This window comes from Amblyomma americanum, chromosome 7 (genome assembly GCF_052857255.1).
Source record: "Amblyomma americanum isolate KBUSLIRL-KWMA chromosome 7, ASM5285725v1, whole genome shotgun sequence".
NCBI lineage: Eukaryota > Metazoa > Arthropoda > Arachnida > Ixodida > Ixodidae > Amblyomma > Amblyomma americanum.
In genome coordinates, this window is record NC_135503.1 from 78711520 (window position 1) to 78735163 (window position 23644).

At 45.8% G+C, this 23644-nt stretch overlaps 1 protein-coding gene and 2 pseudogenes across 1 annotated transcript; 1 reads left to right on the top strand and 2 right to left on the bottom strand.

Moving 5' to 3' along the window:
- Positions 1–295: 295 nt before the first annotated feature.
- Positions 296–4767, bottom strand: LOC144097836 (palmitoyltransferase ZDHHC20-B-like). The gene is made up of 4 exons (XM_077630459.1): positions 4737–4767; positions 3768–4107; positions 1443–1760; positions 296–758 (listed from the first exon to the last, which is right to left on the bottom strand). The coding sequence occupies exons 1-4, from the start codon at positions 4765–4767 to the stop codon at positions 296–298; spliced, it is 1152 nt and encodes a 383-aa protein (XP_077486585.1).
- A 5689-nt stretch (positions 4768–10456) lies between these two features.
- LOC144097837 (uncharacterized) lies at positions 10457–19448 on the top strand (annotated as a pseudogene).
- Positions 19449–20638: 1190 nt separating this feature from the next.
- On the bottom strand, positions 20639–23305 carry LOC144097838 (uncharacterized; annotated as a pseudogene).
- Positions 23306–23644: the final 339 nt, after the last annotated feature.

The window sequence follows — 23644 nt, forward strand, 5'->3', positions numbered from 1 at the left end:
ACTCGCAGCTGTAAGTATCTCGCTGTAGCAAGTTTTTAATACACAAATCGGCATTTTACAAACGCAAACTGCAACCCATTCGCCAGGGTGCTTTTCAGTAGAATATTCTGCCGCACTATGACATTGTCACAAATGTTAAAGGACGCTAAAGCAGCTCAAAAAATGTTTATATGTTCGTTTGCCATCTAACTTTGATGATTCCTTCCCTACCCCCTTCCCCCACCCCCGGACAGCACATGTCACAGTAGAAGCTGCGTTCACGGGAAGCCTGTGAAGACTGAAGTGTAGCGCAGAGTCACCGCACTTCCATAGAAGTGAATGCCGGTGCCACTACTATCGGCGGTAAATCCTTCTTGCTCTCAGAAAGCCGAAATGACGACACGGCTTCCGTTGGTGGCACGACGGTGATGGTCGTCGGAGGAAGAAAGGAGAGACTGCCGCGAGGCGGCGCCACGAAAGGAGTCAGCGTGAGGCCCCCTAGCGGGCCCTCCGTCGATGGAACGGGCCTGCGGCACGAGGTCAAAACCGGCAACTCGGGGACCTCGTCCGCCAAGGGCAACGGAGGGACCGGAACAGAGGGCCTGCGCTCCTCGACCACCACCGAGACGGGAGGCCCGTAGACGTTACGGTCCGGGTGCAGCCGCGTGGGGAAGCGGGCGCCGTCTCCCAGGGAGGTGAAAACCGGCAGGAACCAGAGGGCCTTGCGGTGGCCAAAAACCTCGGCGTTGTTGTCCCTGAAGCCAATGTTGAACGAGTCTCTGCGCAAAGAGCCCCGATGGCGTCCTCAGATGGTGTACGTTGTCGCCTTTCTTTTGTGTGAACGTTCAAGGCGCGTGGAGTCCCCGCTAATCAGTGCTGATAGCAGTGTCTCTGGCATCACTTTTTTTCCGCGGAAGCCGTTTTTGCGCTGTTGCTCTAGTACCTCGCGACCTCTCCTCTCAGTGAGTCAAGCACACAGGATGCTCAGAATTCGACCCCACTATCAGAGCGTCTCCGCATCCCTCCCTCTGTGTATTCTGATTTCACATCTTTCGCAAGGTTCAAGCCAATGTCCTCACCACTCCGACGCGTGTTTACCTCTACCACTTACCTCCCGATCCCTCTTGCCTAAAACACCTTCCTGTATGCTAACCTAGAGCACCATTTTTTCTTTGTCCTGTAGCCATCCAAGCGCCCATTAACCCCCCCCACTCCCCCTTTCTGTTGCTGTGGCTGGCTGATGTCTTTTATAGCAGAGGATCACCAGGCCCTGGACAGTCAAGCCCTTCATCTGCTCTGAGCTTAATTTGCTGCATAAATAAAGTATATTCCTTCTACTGTACTACCCAGGTTCAATAAAATCTAAAATTATCGAATTAGTCTGCACGTAATCTTTTTGTCAGCAACGCCATCTCAAAACGTGTAATATATACAAGCTGGGCTGTCGACAGCTTGTTCGATACCTGTCATCCTTGAACAGATGGGGGCGCAGGTATTCGAGGGTAGTGACGTTGTTGCACACCATGGTGAAGTGCAGGTATAGGAAGGTGCCAAGCACCAGAACCAGCATCACGCCGAACGCGTAGAGGAAGGTGCAGTTGAGCGTGACGTAACTGGAGGCGTTGCTGGACCAGGCGCCAGCCACGTGATGCGTGGCGCTGGCCAGTCCGAACACGCACAGGGCCACCACGTAGAAGATGGTGAGCAGAAAGAACTTGTAGGTGCTGAAGCAGACGCAGTTGTTGAACCAAGGGCAGTGGTGGTCCATTTTTGGAACGCACCTGCGAACATGCGCCAGGTCAACTTTTCGTCGCGCGCTTGTCCGCACATAGTATAATGGCACCTGAGCACGTCCACACGCGTCCGATACTTATATCCGTTAATACTGCTTTACAAAAAGGTCTTCGATCCCATTTGGCTCAGGGCTGCCTAGCTTGTTTTTATATTCGGTCACAGCAAACCTACAAGGTAGAGCATAATTCGTTTTGGGGGGCAAGGAAATGGCGCAGTATCTGTCTCATATATCGTTGGACACCTGAACGGCGCAGTAAGGGAAGGTATAAAGGAGGGAGTGAAAGAAGAAAGGAAGAGAGAGGTGCCGTAGTAGAGGGCTCCGGAATAATTGCGACCCCCTGGGGATTGTTAGTGCTTCGGGAAGTCTAAGTAATTTTGAAAAGTAGGCTTTTTCAAAAGCAGACTCGTAAAAGAGTGCGTATTTTTGCGACGAAACCAGTGTGCCTGCACCCGATAAAATAGCCCGCAGGGTACATTGTCGGCATTTTGACCCGATTGGCTAATTCTAGTCACATAACGGCACACAGCTAATGAAACAACACTCATGGAATTCTTCCAACTGTTTGCCGGCAGAATATACCCTGCGAAAAAAACTGCTGGTAATCAAACCTAACCCAAAGAATCACAGAGTGCACGTTAAAGAACACCAGGTGGTTGAAATTTCCGCAGCCCTTCACTGCGGCGCCCTCATAGACTTAGTCACTTTGGGACGTTAAACCCCCATAAACTAAACTAACTAGCTACCTAAAGGGGCACACTCCCCGGGGGGACTAATATTGATTTTTCCTGTTTCTTTTTCTCTTTTATAAAAACAAAATCCCTCACAAACGAGCGGGAGAGAGGGGTGCAAGTCAAGTGACTAAAGCGAACCAATAATAGGGCACCAGAAAATTTTAAATTCGTTTTTGAGGAAATGAAATGCCACAGTAATCGTCTCACATATATGGTCGACACCCGAACCGCGCTGTAAGGGGACATGAAACTCAATTTCGACCACTTGGGGATCTTTAACGTCACTGACATCGCACAGTACACGGGCGCCTTAGCGTTTTCCCTCCATAAAAACGCCGCCCCCGCGGTCGGGTTCCAACCCGGGAACTCCGGATCAGTGGTTAGCGCGCTCGGCTACTGATCCGGAGTTACCGGTTTTGAACCCGACCGTGCTCGGCTACTGATCCGGAGTTCCCGGGTTCGAACCCGACCGCGGCTGCTGCGTTTTTATGGAGGAAAAACGCTAAGGCGCCCGCGTGCTGTGCAATGTCAGTGCACGTTAAATATCCCCAGGTGTTCGAAATTATTCTGGAGCCCTCTACTACGCTTTCATCTTTCACTCCCTTCTTTATCTCTTCCCTTACGGCGCTCGTCAGGTGTCCAACGATATATGAGGCAGATACTGCGCCATTTCCTTTCCCCAAAAACAGTTATTATTACTATTATTGCTATTATTATTAAAACAATAATAATTGTTTTTTTCCGGAAAGGAAATGTCGCAGTATCTGTCTCATATATCGTTGGACACCTGAACCGCACCATAAGGGAAGGGATAAATGAGGGAATGAAAGAAGAAAGGTAGAGAAAGGTGCCGTAGTGGAGGTCTGCGGAATAATTTCCACCACCTGGGGATCTTTAACGTGAACTGACATCGCGAAGCACACGGGCGCCTTAGCGTTTTTCCTCCATTAAAACGCAGCCGCCGCGGTCGAGTTCAAAGCCAGGAACTCCGGATCAGTAGACGAGTACCCTAACCACTGAGCCACCATGGCGGGTTTATATTCAAATGATAATTGGTTGTGGGGGAAAGGAATTGGCGCAATATCTGCCACATCTCGGCCGACACCTGAACCGTGCCGTAAAGAAAGGAATAAAGGAGTTACTGAGAGAAGACAGGAAGAAATCCTGCGGTGTATTTTTCTGGCGAATCTGCCGGCTGCCGTCAATATAGCCACTTCCTTTTTACAAAGGCTGTACATAGCAGGGCCATAGCGAACCCTCACCTACGGCAATGGGAGCAGTGGTGCGCTCGGTCGAGCTTCACCTGCTGACAGCGTTCGCAGAAGCGCACGCCCCCGTGGCGACCCCGCGTCAGCACTCCCCGGTTCTCCGCCAGGATGTCGAGTAACTCTCCGCGGGCCTCGTCGTCGGCGCATTGCTCCAGCAGACGCTGGTCGCTATCGCTGAGGCCGAAGTAGCCTGTAATGGGCGGCACTGAGGTCACGGTGGTCTGCACGAACGACCAGAGGCACAGCAGCAGCAGGTGGAACACGGTGCTGAAGGCAAAGAGCTGCGCGCCGTCCTTGACCAGGGAGCCGCCATATTTACGAAGGTGATCATACGCTTAGAAGAGATTGGGTACAGGGTCATAGCCGTTGTTTGTGACAATAACTCTCTAAACAGAAAGGTAATGAAGATGTTTGTCAAATCCAATGCTTCGTCATGTTTATCACATCCGGCAGATCCAGATCGGCCATTATTTTATGTGATAGAAGCTGCACATCTTTTGAAGTGTATCAGAAACAATTGGCTGAATCAGAAAAATGGGGGACTTGCTTTTTCTACCCACGCTTTCAGCTTTCAAACAATGATGTTCCTCCTGAATGCAAAATAACTGCCTCATTTAAGAATTTGAGAGATTTACATAAAGAGGAGTCATCTCTACTGATATAGTCTGGGTATGGCTTGACATCCAAGGCACTTAATCCGAGCAACTTGGAACGGCAAAATGTGAAGCTGGTACTGCAGGCTTTTAATCCGCACGTAGCCACAGCCCTGGCAGCTCGCAGTGGTGAAGCTGATTTTCAACATGCGGCAGCAACAGCAGATTTCATCGAAATCATTCTTCGCTGGTGGAGTATTGTCAACGTAAAAACGCCAAATAAATGCTTCCATCATCGTACTGTTTACGAAAAACCCATGTCTTGCAGTACAGAGGACCCAAAAGTAGCTTCTCTGAATGGTTTTATTACCTGGCTTGATGTCTGGGAATTTTATTGGCATGACACTGGAGTCCTTACCCAGGACTCATTGAGTGCCCTAAGGCTATCTGCTCAATCCTTACTGGCATTGGCAAATTACTGCAAAAGTGAACTTCATTTTAAGTACGTCCTACTAGGGAAAGTTCAAACGGATCCTCTCGAGAGTCGTTTTGGACAGTACCGGCAAATGGCTCGTGGGCAGTACCACATATCTGTTCGACAGCTTTCTGAGACAGAGGGAAGGATTCGCCTTCAAAATGCCCTGCCAAAGATGATCACTGATGACTTCAGAAACATCGAAGAGACAAACAGTGTCAGAGATGTAGGAACCTCCTTTAGTGTTCTAACTGTAGACGCTTACCTTGATGCACTCAGAGAGCGAATGCCAGTTATTGGTTATGTTGGCGGGTATTGTGCGCATGCTACAATGAAAGCTTTAAAGTGTGAAAGTTACCGAGGACACTTGGTCGTTACCGGAAGTGAGACGGAAATGAAAGAAGACACCCATTCCTTAATCGCACATCTGGACCGGGGAGGACTCAAGTTTCCCTCTGCCCTTGTGATTACAGTAGTCATGTACACGGAGGTTGTAGTTACAAAGCTTGTGACACAAAGTGCCTGCAGACAATTTCTCCATGGGCCCAACCAAAGGAATGTCGTTCGGCAGCTGACGCTCAACTCTCTACCGAGGCTTGAGGACATAAATGCATGTGAAAATGGGCATGCCTGCGAGCCCCTTGTCACACTTGTTGCAAACTTTGCAGCATACATAATGCTTAACAACTTATGCAAACAAAGGAAAGATCAACTTCATATTATAAAAGAACAAAAGGCAAGAAACAGAAAAGCCCAAATCTTTCTTGAAAAGTAATTTTCCATAACTTTAACTGCCACCGCACATTTAATTATTTTAAATTGCACTGCAGGTATTTTAATGCAGTTTGCGGATGTGATTTCTTTGGCGAACTTCTGCCTGTTGTAGTGCAATGAATCTTCTTTTGTTTCTAGCATGCATGCTTTCTAGCCCAGAGTTTAAATGACAGTTCTTTGTTTTTAATCTGAAATTTTAAAGTATTTTGACAATTAAGTGCAATGTGGTTGTTTTTTTACTGAGCTGAACCTCAGACAGTGTTTGCTGTGGTAGGTGAATGACTTATTTGTCACACCTTTTCTCTGTATGTGCTCTTCTTGTGCAGTGTCTATTATTGTACTATTGTTGCAGTGTCTATTATGTATTATTGTATTAGTGTCTATACTATTGTGCAATGCAGTTTGTGCCGTGAATTCCTTGTGCATTCCTGTACCTGCAGCAGTGAAATAAGTGGTTCTTTGCGTCACTTATTTATCGTAACCTAGTCTACAGTTTAGTCACAAGTGTGTTTAATGTACTGTGGTTTCTTTGCATGTCTTCGACTCTACAAAGTAATATGTTGTGTTTTATGCCATTGAAGGGCGGCCACCTACTCTGAAAAATGGATGAAATAATATTTTCTTCTAACCTACAGTTAAGATGCGAGTATGGTTTTCGTTTTCTACCTCCACGCCCAGCTTTCTGGGACATCTACTACTTGCACCATCTACCGGCAGTGGCGGCGACAGGGAGCGTAACTGAATGGGAAGGGGTACCAAAAAATCGTAAAACATGAACAAAAGCACCTACAAGAAATGCTTCGGGGATTTTCGTAATATACACTAAGCTGAGGAATGTGCCGAAGTTTCAGTCCTGTGCTATTAATACACGAGCTTTCCAGCGCGTTTGAATATTATACGATGCTGCCTACGGGAGGGGGCCAAAGTTTTGGCCTTTTTCCAGACTTTGAAACTGTATAGCACCGTAACACGGATAGATATCGAAAATGCTTCCCGGTTTTAGGTACCCGAATATATGGTGTTTAAAATGGTGTGCAATGATCTGGCATAGCTTTGGTCAAGAAGCTTCCTGAGGCCTTTTAATTGAAACCTGATATTGCCTAAAATATGAAAGATGGTGCCCGGTAGCGAGCTACGCTGCAGAAATGGTTCGGACTGCTGAAGTTGCGTCTATTTCGACGCTTACCTTTTTATCGGGTGACTTTTGCCTTGCAGACAAGAACACATGTCACAGCTCGAATCCCGTGTCTCAACCGAAGCTTTAATTATAGAAGGTTGTTACGATGACCATGCATTAACGCAGCTACATAAAGTATTCGCGGCCGTTCATATATGCTTGTCGTGGAGCAACTTTGGAAATTGTCAGCCTTTTGATATTATCTAAAAAGTTTATTGGGGCGTGTGATCATGATATATTAGGGTATGAGAGCTAGCTCGCCTGAATTTTAGCTATTCATGTTACTTTTAAAGAGCGTAGCGGCATTCAAACGGCCGACATCAAAAAGTATTCGCGGATATAAATGTTTAAGTTTATTCTTTTAACACATATTTAAGAAAATTTGATATAGCTTTACCCAGAAACATTCAGAAGCTGTTCAGCTGTTGTCGGGCAGAACACAGAATTTGGAGTCTAGAAGCAAATAGCGTCTAAATAGACGTTCAGGTTGTTACTGTCACGATCACCTGTAATGCTTTCAAATTAGTGACTCTAGCGTTGTCCGAATATGGTGACTCGAGTTTGCACTTAGAGTTCTAAGCTGGGTTCAGAACCTTTTGTTTTCGTCAGCTAATTTTAATAAATGTGCTAGTTTCTGTAGAAAATATATTAGTATGAATGTATGAATGAAAAATTTCACGCATGATCACTATTCATACTTTTATTGCTCCAGCTATTGGCGACTTTTTTTGCTGTTCTTTCATTCTGACTTCAGTAATATGCATGCATGATGTATTGCCGGGATCCATCCTGTGTAACACAACTGAAAAAATGAGGCTTCGCTTTTGAGGTACGAAACTTCGCTTTTAAAGATACCGCAAGATACCGCCAACTTTTTTCCATGTTTGCAAACAAATTGGTGAATTTAATTGTGTGCACTTCTGTGCTACGAAAAAGCGCTTTTACATGGACGTCATCAAGGAAGCAGTTCATAACGGTATATATAAATAGTAAATATGGCGGCTGTCGCAATTTTCGACGCTGCCAGCCGCTGCGCTGCTTCGTCGGCCGATTGTCATGATATCGCAGTTAGTTCTCCCGCATCTTCCAGAGTGACATCGCAAGGGGCCGCCAGGTGCAAGAGGGTTAACCACGGATTAACAGGGTTAGTCGCGATGTCATATCAATCGTCTGAAGCGACTGTCTTGAGAGCCTCCTTTGAAGAACGTTTGCATCTGTCCTTTGAGGCTGGGCTGTAATCATTTTAAGCAATAAATTTTTCTATTTCACCAGTATAATAGATGAGTTGCGTTATCGCAAGCAGCTTGCTTTTAAGATTTATCTTCTTCAGAATGCTATGAAAACGTGTAAGAAATTGACCGCCAATAGCAAGATCAAAGGATGTCAAGGGGTATAAATTAGAGGGGTAAGAAAAATAAAAAACTAAGTGACCTGCCCACGCCAGTACAAATACTACATTGAGACTGTTAAAAGAATGAAAACTATAAGTGCCCCCCGTTATGAGGGCCAATAAAAATCAAGAGAAACAACCCCACAAATACAATCAAAGAGAGAGAGAGAGAGAGGCGGTTGGGGGGAGTGTGGCAAAGTCTTGCACAGGGTGCCGGGTGATGTAAGGCCGGCTCAGGACCCAGCCGCTATGCCCACATTTCAGTGTACGCGAAATGCAACAACGCTCCGGCTGTTTACCCCCGGGGGGTCGAATTAGTTCGAAGCGCTCCAGTGCGCTGTCCCTCATAGCCCGTAATGGAACGAATTTGTATTATTTCATTGTAGCTTTTCCCAGTTCCCAGGTTACTCTGCCTGCAGCAGCTTTGATTTCTGTGGTCACGTGAAAAACTAATTATACTGCACTGAACAATGCTATCGCTTAATTTCGAAGGAGCAGCGTTTGGTAAATCCAACCAAATACAATTATAATAGAGAGGTAGAGCGCAACAAAAATAACCAGACGCTAAAAAGAAATGTATACCAATAAAATAAGTCACGAATTGCATTCTATGTTACAAAGTTAATGAGAATATCAAATATGCGGGGATGTCATTATAGCACGTAGCGGAAAGCACAATGTCAGCAAATTACCATGAATGAAGGGGAAGCCTTCGTAACGATTACACTCATGGGAAGTGATCTGTTACGTTTACAGTAATATTCGAAGCACTGGAGGTTATATTTCTTTTCTCCTTTGCACCTTTGGGGAGGGATTCGAGCAAATGTAATAGGTCTATTTTCATGGCGTCGCTGTCAATAAACTTGCACTTGTCACACTATCTGACAGCTGGTGCGGAAGGGGTTATAACTTCCCCGCAAAAAGGCAAGGACAAGCGCTATAGTGCCGACATAAAATATTTTATTAAACACTTTTTATACAACACTTGGAAACAAAATGTGTACAATCAGAATCACATAGTGTCATTACCTTGTGTTCATGTTACATGTACAACCAGAACAATGCACTCCAAACGTAACGAATATGAATATAACTAAACACACTTCACAGCAACATGGCATACAAAAGAAGCAATACTTTACGAAAAGAATGAAGAACAAGGCAAACTTTTAATCGGTTGCTAAACAAAATGACTCAGCAAAGAAGGACATACAAATGAACATAAATGATGGCATTGAATGTGCGTAGTACTGCTGTCGTCACTTTTCTCGAGCCTGTTTGTGCGCATTGTGCACTTGATGCCAGTATCATATGATCTACGCCCGATACGCCAAATCAGTTTTCTTACATTCGCTGCAAAATATTTTCCTGCTGCCCCGCAGAACTTAAAGGCGTAATGTGCATGTTCTTTTTCAAAGCACCCCCCCCCCCCCCCCCCTCAAGTACTTTTTCTAGCTGTACAGATTGCGTTATAAATCGGTTTTCCATGGTTTGTTTGCATAAAAGAATTTTCTTACGCAAAAGACAAGCCAAAAGATCGTTTTAAAAGTGACAAAGGCAATACTTATAAAACACACATATCACATTTATATTACACCAAAAAATTGCTCAGGGCATATATGGCAGGTAAACAGTCACATAATACAAATACACTATTTTTAGTACACACCGAAAACTCTTTTAGGGGCAGGTTACATAAGGAATCAGGAACAGTATTCTTCATCTTCAAGCAGTGATGCACTTTCTAAACTATAGGTAGAGCACAGCACTATAAATATAGGAGGAAACACGCAAAACTAAAAGGCACATCTCACCACATAACTGTTATCTCCCCCTATGGCTACAATCATTGTTTTTCTCTTTCTTTCCTTACAAGGTTGCGTAGTTTTTCTATTGATTTGACTTTCGTCGACATTCCCATAGCCCGAAGCTCAGTGCGCAATTCCCCTGCATCCATGTCGTCCACATTTTGTAGACAGTTTCCTTCGCTCACTTTATCTTCTGCACAGCGTAGCCTCTTCGCCCGTGTCTCTTGAATAAGTCCCTCAAACCAATAGTCTTAGTCCCGCTTTTTATATGGACGGCTTAGTCTGATATTCTCACTCACTTAAGTCTTTTCGCCAGCTTGAGAGTGTCAGCGGCTGCATTCCACTTGTTAGACTTCCCATGGTGTAGATGCTTTAGCACGTCGTTTTTTTTCTCTAACCCTTTGCTTGAAAACGAACCTAGGCACTTGAACCTTTCGTGCTTTGCGGAAGCGTGGTGCGCGACAATATGAATGTAAGGCGTAACTCTATCGTTACCATAGCCTTTGCAAACTTGGGCTCCTAATTCTAAGAACGTGTGAAAGAATTCTGAGGTTTCTCTTTCTATGCTGCGACCTTCAACATCATTTTCCAGGTGGTACAAAATTTTCCGCATAAGCTTCCAAAGGAGCAAAGTTTTTTCCTCTGTTCGAGGGTGCAATTTCCCGGCCAGTTTTTCAGGCAAAGCCTTCAGCAGGCGCTCACAATCGCCCCCCGATGCCGACGTGAATGTTTTTCCCTTGTTTCCTTCATTGGCCATTGGCTTCCCAGATGTGAAATTTAATCCCACAGTTATTTATGGCGTCAACGATGTCCTGAACATGTATGGTCATACAACGTGGGTTGCGGACTTTTTCACGGTAATCTCTGTCTTCTGCTTCTGAAAGCAATCCATCTACAAGGCGGATAACTATTCTTAACTTCATGTGCAATACATCAGGAATTATTAAATCAGAGTCGAAGTTAAACAATGGCACGTTTTTCATCCCGTTCGCCTCTGCGCAGCAATCAGCTTTCATGTTCTCAAGAGTGCGGATCAAAGGAGGCTCATTAAAGCTCCTGTTACTTGTCAGAACTGAGCACCTTGTCTGTGGGTATGCTCGACAAAATGGACAAGGATAGTGTGATGCAGCAGACTGCAGACCCTGAACAACAAGCAAAAATTTCAAATGTGACCCTAGACAGATGCGAATCGGAATCTCGTGGTCCCCTACAGATATGCTACCCCTTCGTGCGACAAAATTAATTTCTTTTATCAAATCCTGAAAAGCCTCTCTTATTTCAAAATAACCCTCCGAGATCTCCGCCACACCGAGAAGGCGATGAAGGTTATGGCTTTGTAGCTGCCGCGTTTTGCAAATGATGACGAATGATAATGTTGTCCAGGTCGTGCGTCTACTCACAACGTAGCCATCACCCTCTATTTTTACAAGGAGTGCCTCGGTGGAGATCTCTGTCACACTTATGCCTACATCTTTAGCTAGCTCTTGCGCAGCTAACGCCAAGTCTTCCTCAAATGAAACCTGAGCGCCAGGTGAGGTACCTGGTGTCTTGAAGACAGTTATCCTGCTATCTAGGTGCTCTCTGTAAGAATTTATTAGCCTTAATGTATGCAGATTAGGGACGCTCGCGGAGAGGTGCTCCCAGAAAACGTTACTGACAAAATGTACGTCCTAGAGGGCTGCAACTTCTCGCAAGCTTTGTTTGTTTGGAGAAAAAATGGCATTATAGTTAACTTGACCATTGCTGCAGAAACCTCTTTTTACACCGCAATTACAAATAATTTCTCCATTTTCCGTGAATGTTACTTTAGGCAGCAGGCCTTTTAAGTCAGTTACGAGAAGCTGGCATACATCTAAGCAGAAGCTCTCCAGTACAGCGTCAAGTGCTTGCGCGATGGAATATCCAGCGGCATTAAGCTTCCTTCGGTCTGTTTTTTTGAACCCTCGCCGACCATTATTCCTTTGTTCAGTAGCATTGTATTTTTTTCGGATTTCAGCTTTTCATTCTCCTGCTCTAGGTTACGAAGCTTAGCCTTATAAGCAGATACGGTGTCTCTGAGCTCATTTATGGCCTTTTCTGAAACTGTTCCTCCTCTTTCGTGTTCTTTTTGCAGAGCAGAAATTATGATGTTCTCTATGGATTCTCCGGTATTCGTTTCAGGTGTTCTAGATTGAGACTCGAAGTGAATCTTTATGAACCTTGTATTTTTTAAGAAGGACGCTTTCGCACGGCCTGTCAAATTCCTGTAGCGCCTATCCGCAATATTGCACAGTGACGTAAACCGGTCTTCAAAACATTTACCCATAATGGGAAGCCTTACATTCGGGGGCAAAAATTATTGCACAATTTCAAAGTATGCCTTTCGAAGAAGGTCTTTCTCGTGTCTTGTCTTTATAGCAGCCTCATTGGTCAGCGTGAATGTGACACTGCAGCTGTCAAAGGTAGCTGACAAGATTATATGGTTATCTGGCGTGGCCATTTCGTGGAGCTATAGACAAAAAACTAAATAAAAACTAGAAAATTTGACGAACAAAAAGTCATAGCAGCGGAGTAGAGACAGTAACACTCAGTGAGCTAAACAGGTGACACGTTGTACAAAACAAGCCAAAATAACGCGAAAACAAAACAAATAGAACAAAAGTAGAACTCCATGGGAATAAAAACTTATCACTGTATTACGATGCGCCAGCAATGATCTTTGTCACGATAAAAACCTGCAAGGTCTCCCGAGGAAATCCGCAAGGAAACCTCTTGCAGGACTTCTGAAGTGTCACCCCACCCTTAATTCTGATTGGAAACTCAATCGCCACCGTGTTCCCAAGTTTCGTTTCCCGTATCGACCATGCAGACGGAAGTTGAAGCCTGGAGAAGTCTTGTTCCTCACAGAGTAGTCATTTTTTTTTCTAATGGTTAGCCTTTCTCGTGAAAAGCCCCTCGATAAATGTCCTGGTCAAGTTTCACCTTCAGGAGACCGCTTGATCGACGGCCGTTGGACAGCTTTTTTTCAATTTCGTACACGATCTCTTCAGGGGCAGACTGGAGGCGTCGATTCGATGGTTTCCTTGGAAATGTGAACACGCGCAAACAGGCCTCGTTGAGATTCCTCTTAGGCTCCAGGGAACAATGCCATTCGGAGTACACTTTCCAATAGATCAGGCATCCTTTGCGCTAATTGAGAGACAAATTGGGACATTTTGTCAATACCTTAGGAAACGATTTCATTTATCTGAAAATAGTGGGAGGTGGGGGGGGGGGTGAAACCAAAAGTAGAGAAACTGAAACTGAGTCTCAGGATTTTATTTTTTGTGGTACTTATTAGGTTTATAAGACCCGAAAGCGCACGTGCACCTTATTACGATTAAAACTGGCATGTTATCTCGATGAAACAAAAAAATGCTGCTGCTAATATGAAGGCGGCAGAGCGTAACCACGACAAACGCTAATAGAAATCGTCCTTGGCCATCGCGAGAAAGGCTAATACCTGTGCTACACGGGCACGTTCGAATGACACCTGAGTCGAATGACAGTCGCAACTTGGAAGGGCATTCGGACTCGACGGACATCCGCGGCGCTACACGACACTTTCCAAACACATTTCAAATTTCCTCAGCTCGTTTTCAGTGTACGACGACCAACGACGGCGGTGGTCACACTAGTGCGACAACGACACTATCCCGGTCAACAGCAGCATATATGACTGTAGTGGGACAAGTTTTTGAGGCCAACGACACCGACGAATCCGACCGGCGGACTGTCAGTCTTCATGTCCTCGGCAGGCCGGCGGCTGAGCGAAAACACGCTGATGAGGCGACGGTGTGAATATATTCGCCCTTCTACATTATCCATATTGTTAATAAACGAAAGGAACGGGTATATTTCACATGTGCACACTCGAACACTCACCAGCTATAAGCGCTTGCCAAATTAATTTTAATCGACAGCGACTCCCTTTCTTTCCGCGACGACTAGGCCTAGCGAGTCCGCAGGGTTACGTCTTCGAATTCGGCGGTTGTGAAGAGCGAATTCACAAGTTTGAGCGAACGTAAATGATCGACCAGTGTAGTTTTGACAACAGTGACCTCAAATCAACTATTGCTCACATCGCAGGGCGCGCATACGATGAACGGGAAGCGCCGGTGTGACGCAAACCGCCGAGCACTGCTTTACGACCACCAGCAGTCATCGCCGTTGCTATTTTGTGGATAACAAGTTATGCCTTTTAAATTACCGCGAACGGTCCCCAATCATACTTCTGAATAAAGCAGTTTAAAATAAACTACTCATCGCGTCGCACGAAGTCGGGACAATTAGCGACAAGCGCCGATCGTACACGATGTCAGTAGCCCAGCTGTCAAGTGTTTCTCAGGCGAGCGATCGTATCGGCGCTTCTTCCCACAGATTGTCGCACTGCCTTAACAAGCCACGGGTACAACCAGTACAAAAAATATGAGATTATTTAATAGAACTAAAGCGCAGAATGTGTTTAAGTCATGCAAACGAGCGCTAGCTGTTCGTACGCAGCGATGTAAACAGTAGTATATGCGCGAAGGCGTCCTCATCGGCACACTGCTGGGGAAATTTCATGCTCACGCGGTAAATGTTCTTTGGTGCACTGTTATCTTCAAGCACATACGTAGACATAACGCGAGCTATTTGCTAAGCAAAGAGCAGGAAAAACCGAACAGCAGGTATCAAAATGAGCAGCCACAGAGCCGAAAGCACTCGCGCGGCTGTGGGCGGGGCGAAGCGATGGCGGCGGCAACGCCTATTGGTCGGTTCGGGCTGCGTTCGCGTTTTGACGGCATTCCAAAATCTGGAATGTCTCCGCCGACCTCCGTCGACTCGAATGTCATCCGAACCGAGTGCCGTTGAGAAACTTCATGTAGCAGCGTAAGTTCGGCAGTCGGGTCGAATGACATTAGGTTGTAAGGCATTCGAAGCGCCCGTGTAGCAGGGGTATAATACTAAATTCGGTATACTATGGTCGGTGCGACTTACTAATATCAAATACTAAATTGAGCAACTATTTGCCGGCACGCAATACTAAACAAAAATGTTGTGACCCATAACAAAAGCGCAACAAGCATTTTTATAACAACATTACAGAAAACGATATGTACATGAACTTGTACATTTTTTTGAATGATACGATGTTGTCTTGCTCGGGACTAGTCCGGTGCAAAGTGGAGCAAGTGCATTTGAATATGGGAATGCAGTTTGCACCTCGGTCGTAAACAGGGTGAAAACAGTCACAACTATTAGACTAAATGATGCGTGAGCGGAGTAAATATAAGTGACCCTCAATGTTGTTTTATTCCCTACCATATGCATACTGTCCTTAACAAGTCTGTGTGTTTGGTGATAGATGAATCATCCACAATAAAGCAGATAATCTAATACAATGCGTAATTATTTTTTGTTCTTGCGTTGTCTTTATTTTAAATGGAGCGAGTTTTCCAGAGTACCTTTTTAACAATCTCTCAAAGACCATTACTTAGGTTTCAAACTTAGTGCTGCAGATGGAATAAATGCACTTTATTTTTCTGATGAAGTATATGGCTGCACATACCAAAATCAAACCACAGGTAATGACTAAATGTACCCAGCAGTGCGTTACAAATATAAAAAAAGGTTTTAATGTTCCAATATTCAAAAAAAAAAGTTAAAAACTTACCGTTTTCGCGATGACTCTCTCGACGGAGTGGTACATCAGTTGCTTCTGGCAGAAAGGTGAGGCTGCAGTTGCTGGGTGTGGACGAATGGTGTTCAGCATCTCGATGGTACTGTATTTATAGTACGCCAGCGAACAACCTATCATAAAAACAGCGTCAAGGATTCGGGATCACGTGCAAGGCTCACGTGCTTTCCCTTTTGTCCCAAGACGCCTCCCGGAAACTAAACATCGCGAAAGAATGGACCATTTGCGGAAAAGCGAGCGCCTCCTGTCGTGAAAACGGGGAAGCTCCACCGGCACTTTTGGTTGGAAAGGGGTTCTTTGAGCGAGCATGTTAGAGGCAGCGTTCGGCAGTTGGCGTGCACTTGTTTTGTTGTTTTAGTGCAGTTTATTTGCCGGAAACGTGCGTTTGCCAGCCAAAGACGATAATAGAGGAGGAAAACATCCCATTTCCGTTTCAAGAAACGGGGTGGACCCGCCGCGGTGGCTCAGTGGTTAAGGCGCTCGGCTACTGATCCGGAGTTCCCGGGTTCGAATCCGACCGCGACGGCTGCGTTTTTATGGAGGAAAAACGCTAAGCGCCCGTGTGCTCTGCGATGTCAGTGCACGTTAAAGATCCCCAGGTGGTCGAAATTATTCCGGAGCCCTCGAATACGGCACCTATTTATTCCTTTCTTCTTTCACTCCCTCCTTTATCCCTTCCCTTACGGCGCGGTCCAGGTGTCCAACGATATATGAGACAGATACTAAGCCATTTCGTTTCCCCAAAAACCAACTTATTATTATTAATAAACGGGGTGGAGCGAAGATTTTTCGCGTTGTAGCGTGAGAAACGAGCACGTGTGGAAGTACCTGCACTCCGCTACCTCAACTGTTCGCCAGGCTCATCGCGGCTGGTCCTTCAAGGAGGAAGGTTACGTAAAAAACTTGAAGGTGAACCTTGAAACAGCTGACGATGAACTAGGCCTGATGAGAGCGGCGTGCGCACCGTCTATGAAGACCGGTGTTTACGTGACAACGGCATGCTTCGTCGTTGGTACGGGCCACATCGTTGGAGCGCACTGCGATTGTGTTGCTGGGTGAGATATTTTATTTATAAACGTGTGTCTCTCTAGTGCGGAACGCCGAATGACTAAATGAAAATGTGCATGAATGTGCGCCTATGTGCGAGCGAGTTGAACAGTATAATGGTGTACAGTTCTAACGCGCACAGATGTTTATGTTTACGCTTTCTTTATAAGGCAGGAGTTTTTGCTAAATTCGTACAGCACCTTTTGCCGCTGGGCACACTTTACTGATTAGTAAACGACCCGTTGTACTATCTCGTATACTGCTCGTGCTGATACTGCCCGTTGGGCGCTAACGGGCCGCAGGAGAGAATGCGCGGATGTACGCGAGGTTGCGCCATTGCGCTCTACCGTGCTCCCGCTGTTCAGATAGCAGAGCTTGACATTGTAGCATCTATGGTCAGTGTTTATACTAGTATATCTCAGGCGGTGTTTACCCAATACGCGCGTGCGTTGATGGCAAAACTCTTCTGGAACGACCGCGCTGTGTGCACTTGGCAGCAAGCACGAAATATAGCAGGAGCATCACTTTCGAAACGTGCTGAATGCGCGCATTACTGGCCTCATCAACGGCTTCGTCTTTTGCGCCTTGTATCTTGTCGCGGCCTTTATTACGTGCAAGTCTCGCTGCTGCAAAACGCGTGCTTAATTTAGATAGAAACGCGTAGCAGTTACATGGCTGGCCTGAGATTTTGTGCACAACAGTGAATATTGCGTTTCTTTGCTCTTGTAGACTCAACGAAACCTGCCAACATGTGGCAGGGCTGCTGTTCAGTGCTGCTGCGAGGGCAGAAGATGCACCGTCTTGCACGGATGTACTCTGCAAGTGGATAGTCCCTGCTGAAGGTATAGCACCCATTCCACCTACTCACATCTCCAATAATCCTACGTTGCCGTTCTTGCTGTACTCTAAGAGCCTTGTGTTTCAACTAGGTTCGTAGCTATAAAATTCTTAGTGCATGCATATTATGATCACGATAAATATCTATGGCACAAGGGCAACTTGGCTAAACTGTGCGCATAAATTGGTTAACTCAATGTAGGGTCAAAGACCAGTTTTAGATGCATTTCACCTCGAAGAAACTAAGCACCAGAAAAGGGGTGGGGGGGAGGTAACTTGGTCTCATTCATGCACGAATGGCAACATCGGAGATTGAACCCCAAGGTGTTCCGTATATAAGGTGGATGCTGAAACCAATAGGCCACTACTACAAAGCACATTGTTTCATGAGTTCACATGTCATTGTTTCCTTCACAAAATGTACAACTGCACAGTTGCATGATTATTTATACAGTCATGTCAATTTATTCAACAGTGTTACATTGTTTACTCAATAAAAAACATAGCGGACACAATAAACTCAAGTTTCTCATGTATTGAACAGCCATGTTTATAATTAATTTTGTTGCACAACTGAAGCAGCCTATTTTTCCTTCACTTGCAGCAAAAAGGGCCGCTCCAAGGAAGTCCTTGGTCGAAATCAAATTCCAAAAGTACTGTGTCAACAAACCTCCACGTGGGAAGCGGAAGCGCGATTATGACCCCTGCCCCATTACACCACTCCCTACTCCCCACGACATTGAGTAATTCAGAAAAAAACTAGCATCCGCCGGTCCAGACCTGCAAGCACTCCGGTACTTGTGTCCCACCGACCAAGCCAAGACAAGGCCACCATGCAACAAAAAGGCTATAGAAGACAGCGACGACCTCTGGAGTGAGCGTTCAGCGACTGAGGTGCAGTCATATATGCAGACACTCAAGCCACTAAGCCGAGAAGAGAGGCATGATATATGCAAAGAAACGGTCACCAGGCAGCCAACAAGAAGTGGCATGCAGCTCGGGTTGTCCGGCTAACAGCATCACTCTTTAAGAGGATCCGCCGTTGTACCAAGCCGGATGGTTTACTAAATGGACTACTGTACCCTTGTAATAGAGCCACGTCTGAAGCGATTGCATATGGCAAAGAGCACGAGGCAGATGCTGTAGAAGCCTATGTAAAGCTGCAGCACGCTAAAGATTTGAGTGTAGCAGTGCAGGAAACTGGCCTTCATGTCCATAACCAGTATCCCTTCATAGCTACCTCGCCAGACAGGATTGTTGTTTTAGATGGAGAAGAAAGCCTACTTGAGGTTAAATGCCGCTTCTCCAAAAAAGGTGTGGCATGCGAAGAAGCCTGCCTAGACAAAAACTTCTGCTGCAGGCTAAGTGAAGACGGTGTGGAGCTGAACCGGGACCAAGCCTACTTTTACCAAATTCAAGGCCAGATGGCAGTTACGGGCCATAACTGGGGCGACCTTGTCATCTGGACCGAGGGAGACACGCCAGAAGACCCGCCATACTTCTATGTAGAGAGAATAAAGTTCAATGAAGAATTCTGGAATCGGGAGCTACTGCCAAGACTCCTGCACTTCAGCAAGCATGCACTGATACCAGAGATTCTGACAAGGAGAGTCAAAAGGCTTGGACGGCTGTACACGTCCGGCACGTATGTGTCGCACAGCAAATTCATAGAGGGGCATTACGTGTGCATACCTCTTGGAGGTCTGCGTATAAAAATAAAGAAATTAAAGTAGCACACCAGACTACCTATCATCATTCTCATCTAGGGCACAAGAATTTCATCTTGTGTTTTTTATTTTTCAGTCTCAAGAGTTCCAATATAGAACTATCAAAATGTCTCCTCACAATCGTGGCACAAGCATATGTCCAAGCATACTTTTCGAACTCGAGCCTTCACTCCAGCCTTCATTTTCAACTGTTCTGACCTTTTACGTTTTCTGCTAATCTGGAAACTTCTAGCTGTAAAATATTGGGTAGTTCAATTTATCTCAATGTTTGTGACGCATCTAATTATTCTGAACTTCCTACTGTACTGACTCCCCACATGCTTTGGACTAATTGGAGACCAGCAGTTTTGTAAATAAATAACAAACCTTAATGTTTTGAGCACTTTATATGCGTTTTTTGATGAAAGAAGCTGGCAGGTTAATGCGGCAGTGTTAAGGAGCTCGTGTCGCAGAACAGCCGGTGTCAGCTTTGCAACACGATAACTTCCAAATAAAAAAGAAATTGTGGAGATACGAGGAATCGAATCCAGGTCCTTCATATTGTGAGGCGAGCACGCACAGAACACTACGTAGGCTCATTGGTTCGAGCTGAATAAAAGGGGACGTAGTGAATGCGTTGTAGTCTGTGACTTCGTGAAAAGTCTTTGTGTACTGGTGCATACATAAGTAATTCCCTGGCAGCGCTGCAACATGCTGTCGCATTCCACAATTAAAGGCTAAGCTTAGGCGTCCTACCATTTTTTTGTTCCCAAATATAGTCGGGAACAGTGTAGCAAAGGTAGACTGCTTGTTACATTACATTTTAAGACTGAAGGTATGGTATGTGGGGTTTGAAGTGGCTTATAGCTGAGAGATGTATTGAAAAGCATGAGATTAATTTCAACAGCATCGGGATTCTCGACCGTAACGTCATGCAGCACAACGGTGATTACAGTATGCGTATAAATGCAAGGTAGATTGAAAAAAATTTAACCGTAACGGTTTCCCCGGTTATATCAATTTCAGCCAAACTGGCAGAAAGCATGCTGCATTCCAACAGCAGACAAATTTCTATTGTTGCATCACCTGCAGCTACCAAAGCATTGTTCCCTAACTTTGTCAGATCAGTGGTAGAGAGAGGGCAGGCAGAAAGCTTCTTGACACTCGCAAAGTCAACAACCGAGGGGAAAACTTCAGGGTGCTTGCCAACGTTTCGACAAGAGGAGGCAAGTCGTCATGTCGAAACTTCGGTAAGCAGCTGGAGGCTTCCACCTCCCTTGTTCCTTTGTCAGCTCTAGCCGATTAAATCCTTCATATTTCAAAATGCCCTCCTTCAGCAAACAGACAACTCGTGTCCATATCAATCTATCTCTCTTATCAATGGTAGCCTGAAATTGCTTAAGAGGCAGCAAACTTCAAAAACCTGCTCAGCGATATCAATCATTGAGATTGGAAAGGGCCTGTCTAATCTATGAAATCCTTTGACTCTTGAAATGGCTCTTTCAACGTGCACTCTTGCAGAAGCTATGCGCCTAGTTTCATCTACTGCTTTTGCAGGCATCTGTTATTGGTGCCACTCCCGAAATGGATGCCGATAAACTTTTATACATGGTGGCAAGTATGGGAACATAAAGCCTTTGTCCACCATTATAGCGTCACCTGCATCCAGCTTGTCAAGAAGGCCACTGGCTTCCAGAATAGCTTTATCGGAGCTAGAACCCCCCCATAGACGCGACACATGTGAGATGTACCCATCTGGTGTACAGCCAATAAGCACTAGGGAGAGAAAGCTTGGCGTTGTGCATTCATTGCTGAGGGCCGCTGCATCCTCACCTCCGTGGCATCAAGGACAAGATGAGTGTCGGGAAAATCGTGGAAGGAGTTAGGTAGGTGGGGTCCTATATCTTCTCGAGTTGGGAAGGTTTTCAGGCGCCTTGGTTCTCGTTGTAAAAAGTTGATCCACGTGGAGAAAGTGCGGCTAACTTGACTTTCTGGTATCAGGAAATTCCGAGCCAGTTCTTGGCCTTGCATACCTGTCCTGAGCCGTACTAACACCATCAAAAACTCATTGCCCAAATAACTGTTTTCGATTGCCCCGGGGGTCATCCTTCTGCTTCTTATCAGAGCCCCAGTACATCATTTCCCTTGCACGCGGTGCAAAGTATTCTAGTAAAGTGTGAAAAACTTCGACATTTGGCAGCCCAGTATAATACATGCACTTCTTCGGAGTGTCAATCATACTCAAGGAGAGAAAACATGACATGGCTGCATCCAGCCGCATCTCGAGCTTCGCATTTTCATTCTGCAATCGAAGAATCAGCTTCTGTGACTCTCCTATTGTCTCCTCCAAGTCTTTCACCCTGTTAAGTGCGCACACTTTACAACAGCAATCTGGCCAGGTGTGCTCCTTGATACCTGCAAGCAGCACAGAAAAAAAAGCGCACGTAAAGCACTTCAGAGCTTCCTCTGCAAGCACACTAGAACACACTCTCTAACAAAAGAGCTCTATAATTAATCTCTAGTTGATGAGTTTCTCGCAGCAGAAGCAGGCCATCTGCAACAAGCAACCGCAGCGTTCGCACCATGGTGTGAGCAAAAGCTCAGAAAAGCATTTCAATCTGCAAAGCGCATGCAAACACCATTTTCAGGCTGCTGCAACTCTACTGTGTCCTCCTGAGCCGTTGTGACGTCCCGAGGAGAACTTGTGGCCAGGTCAGGATTTTCTGCTAGCAAGACAATGGCTAGCACTCAGAACCTGGAAAAACCTTGGTGGCTTCTCGGTCCAGCACAGACCCACAAGAAGAGCAACGGCTGATCAAACATGTGCAAACTCACGATTTGCAGGCAATTGTAGTGCCACTGAGTCCTCATCTACTCTGTTATCCTGTGCCGCATTTGTGTTCATGTCAAGATTCCCTGCAAGCAACAACAGCTGGCACTCAGAAGCTGGAGAAACCCTTCGTGCATAACATTGACTGTGCTATGTGAGTATACTGCAGCAGAAGCAAGGCCAGGTGCAACAAGCAGCTGCAGTGTTCACAAAACAATATGGGCAAAAGCTTAGAGCATTACAGTCTGCAAAGCAATGCAAGCTCACCATTAGCAGTCTGCTGAAACTCTGCCATATCATCAGGAGCAGCTACACGTCTTTTTGCTGCACACGCTGGCGTTTCAAGTTCCCCTACAACCATGAAACAGCGGTTATGCAGTAAACATACTGCTCAATACAAGCAATGAGGGTGAGACATTTACAGCAGCCACATATTGTAGGTCAGAGAAATACAGTGAAAATATTTTCAATGAAGGCATTGCATTGGCGTTCACAATTTTGAAAATGTCCAACTTTGTAATCTAAAAGCACTTCATAAACGCGCGTATCATTGGCAATATTTATCGACTGGGTAATAAATCTACACGCGGTATTTGCGCGGCTTTCGCCGTGCGGGTTCTCTAAACCACGCAACAGGTGACGGCCGCACTACGCTAGCCACTGCATATCACAACGACAAGCGTTTACAGGCTCATCCCACTGACGATGAAAGCGACCACAAAAATAAGAGACGCGAACAATGCATTACATGTGCTCCCCAGTTCGGCGTTGGTGCTTCTAGACCCCGCGAGAAATCAACAGAAAAAGTAGCGCTTACCTTTTTGTCGTTTCAGCCATCGGCTATGACGAAGCACAGCAGCATCACCGGGACTCCTAACGTAGTTGAACACACTTGGAACGAAGTCAGGATGGTTCTCGAATTTTGACGGCCGTCCTGCATTGAACGTTGTTTCTAATCGTACAAACCTATACATAAACGCTTAAAAGTGCCGTACCTGTTATAAAATGCGAGCTGCAGATCCGAGAATGTTCGTTCGGCTCCCATGGCGAGCCATCTGCATTCTTTCTTCTCACAGCCGTTATCCACGCCGCTCTCTTTAAGGCTCGGTGCCTCACGCACGGGAACCTGAAGAACTTTGTGCTTCCTTTCTCAATGAAGTAATTCGTGCAACCGTAGGCCACGCAGTGGGCTGGCATTTTTATACACGCGGCAAAAGCGAGGCAAGGAGCTCACATTAGTCGCCGCACTACAGCGTAGGACTGCACGGCCGGCTCGTGCTTTCCAACCAAAACCAAATCGTCTATAGAGGGCGCTGGCTGCGCCGTCGCCGCGCATGCGCATAAAGTTTTTCCGCAAATGGTCCACTCCTTTTTTTTTGGAATTTTGCTTTACCTTCCGGCGAATCCGGTTGTGTAAACCAAAGCATTGTCACTTTCTTTACAGCGGAGAGAGACCTATCCCTAGGGTAAACAGCGTGACGTCAAAAGGGAAAGGCCCGATGAGCAGAATCGTAAAGTTTTTCTTCTAAACTGGCT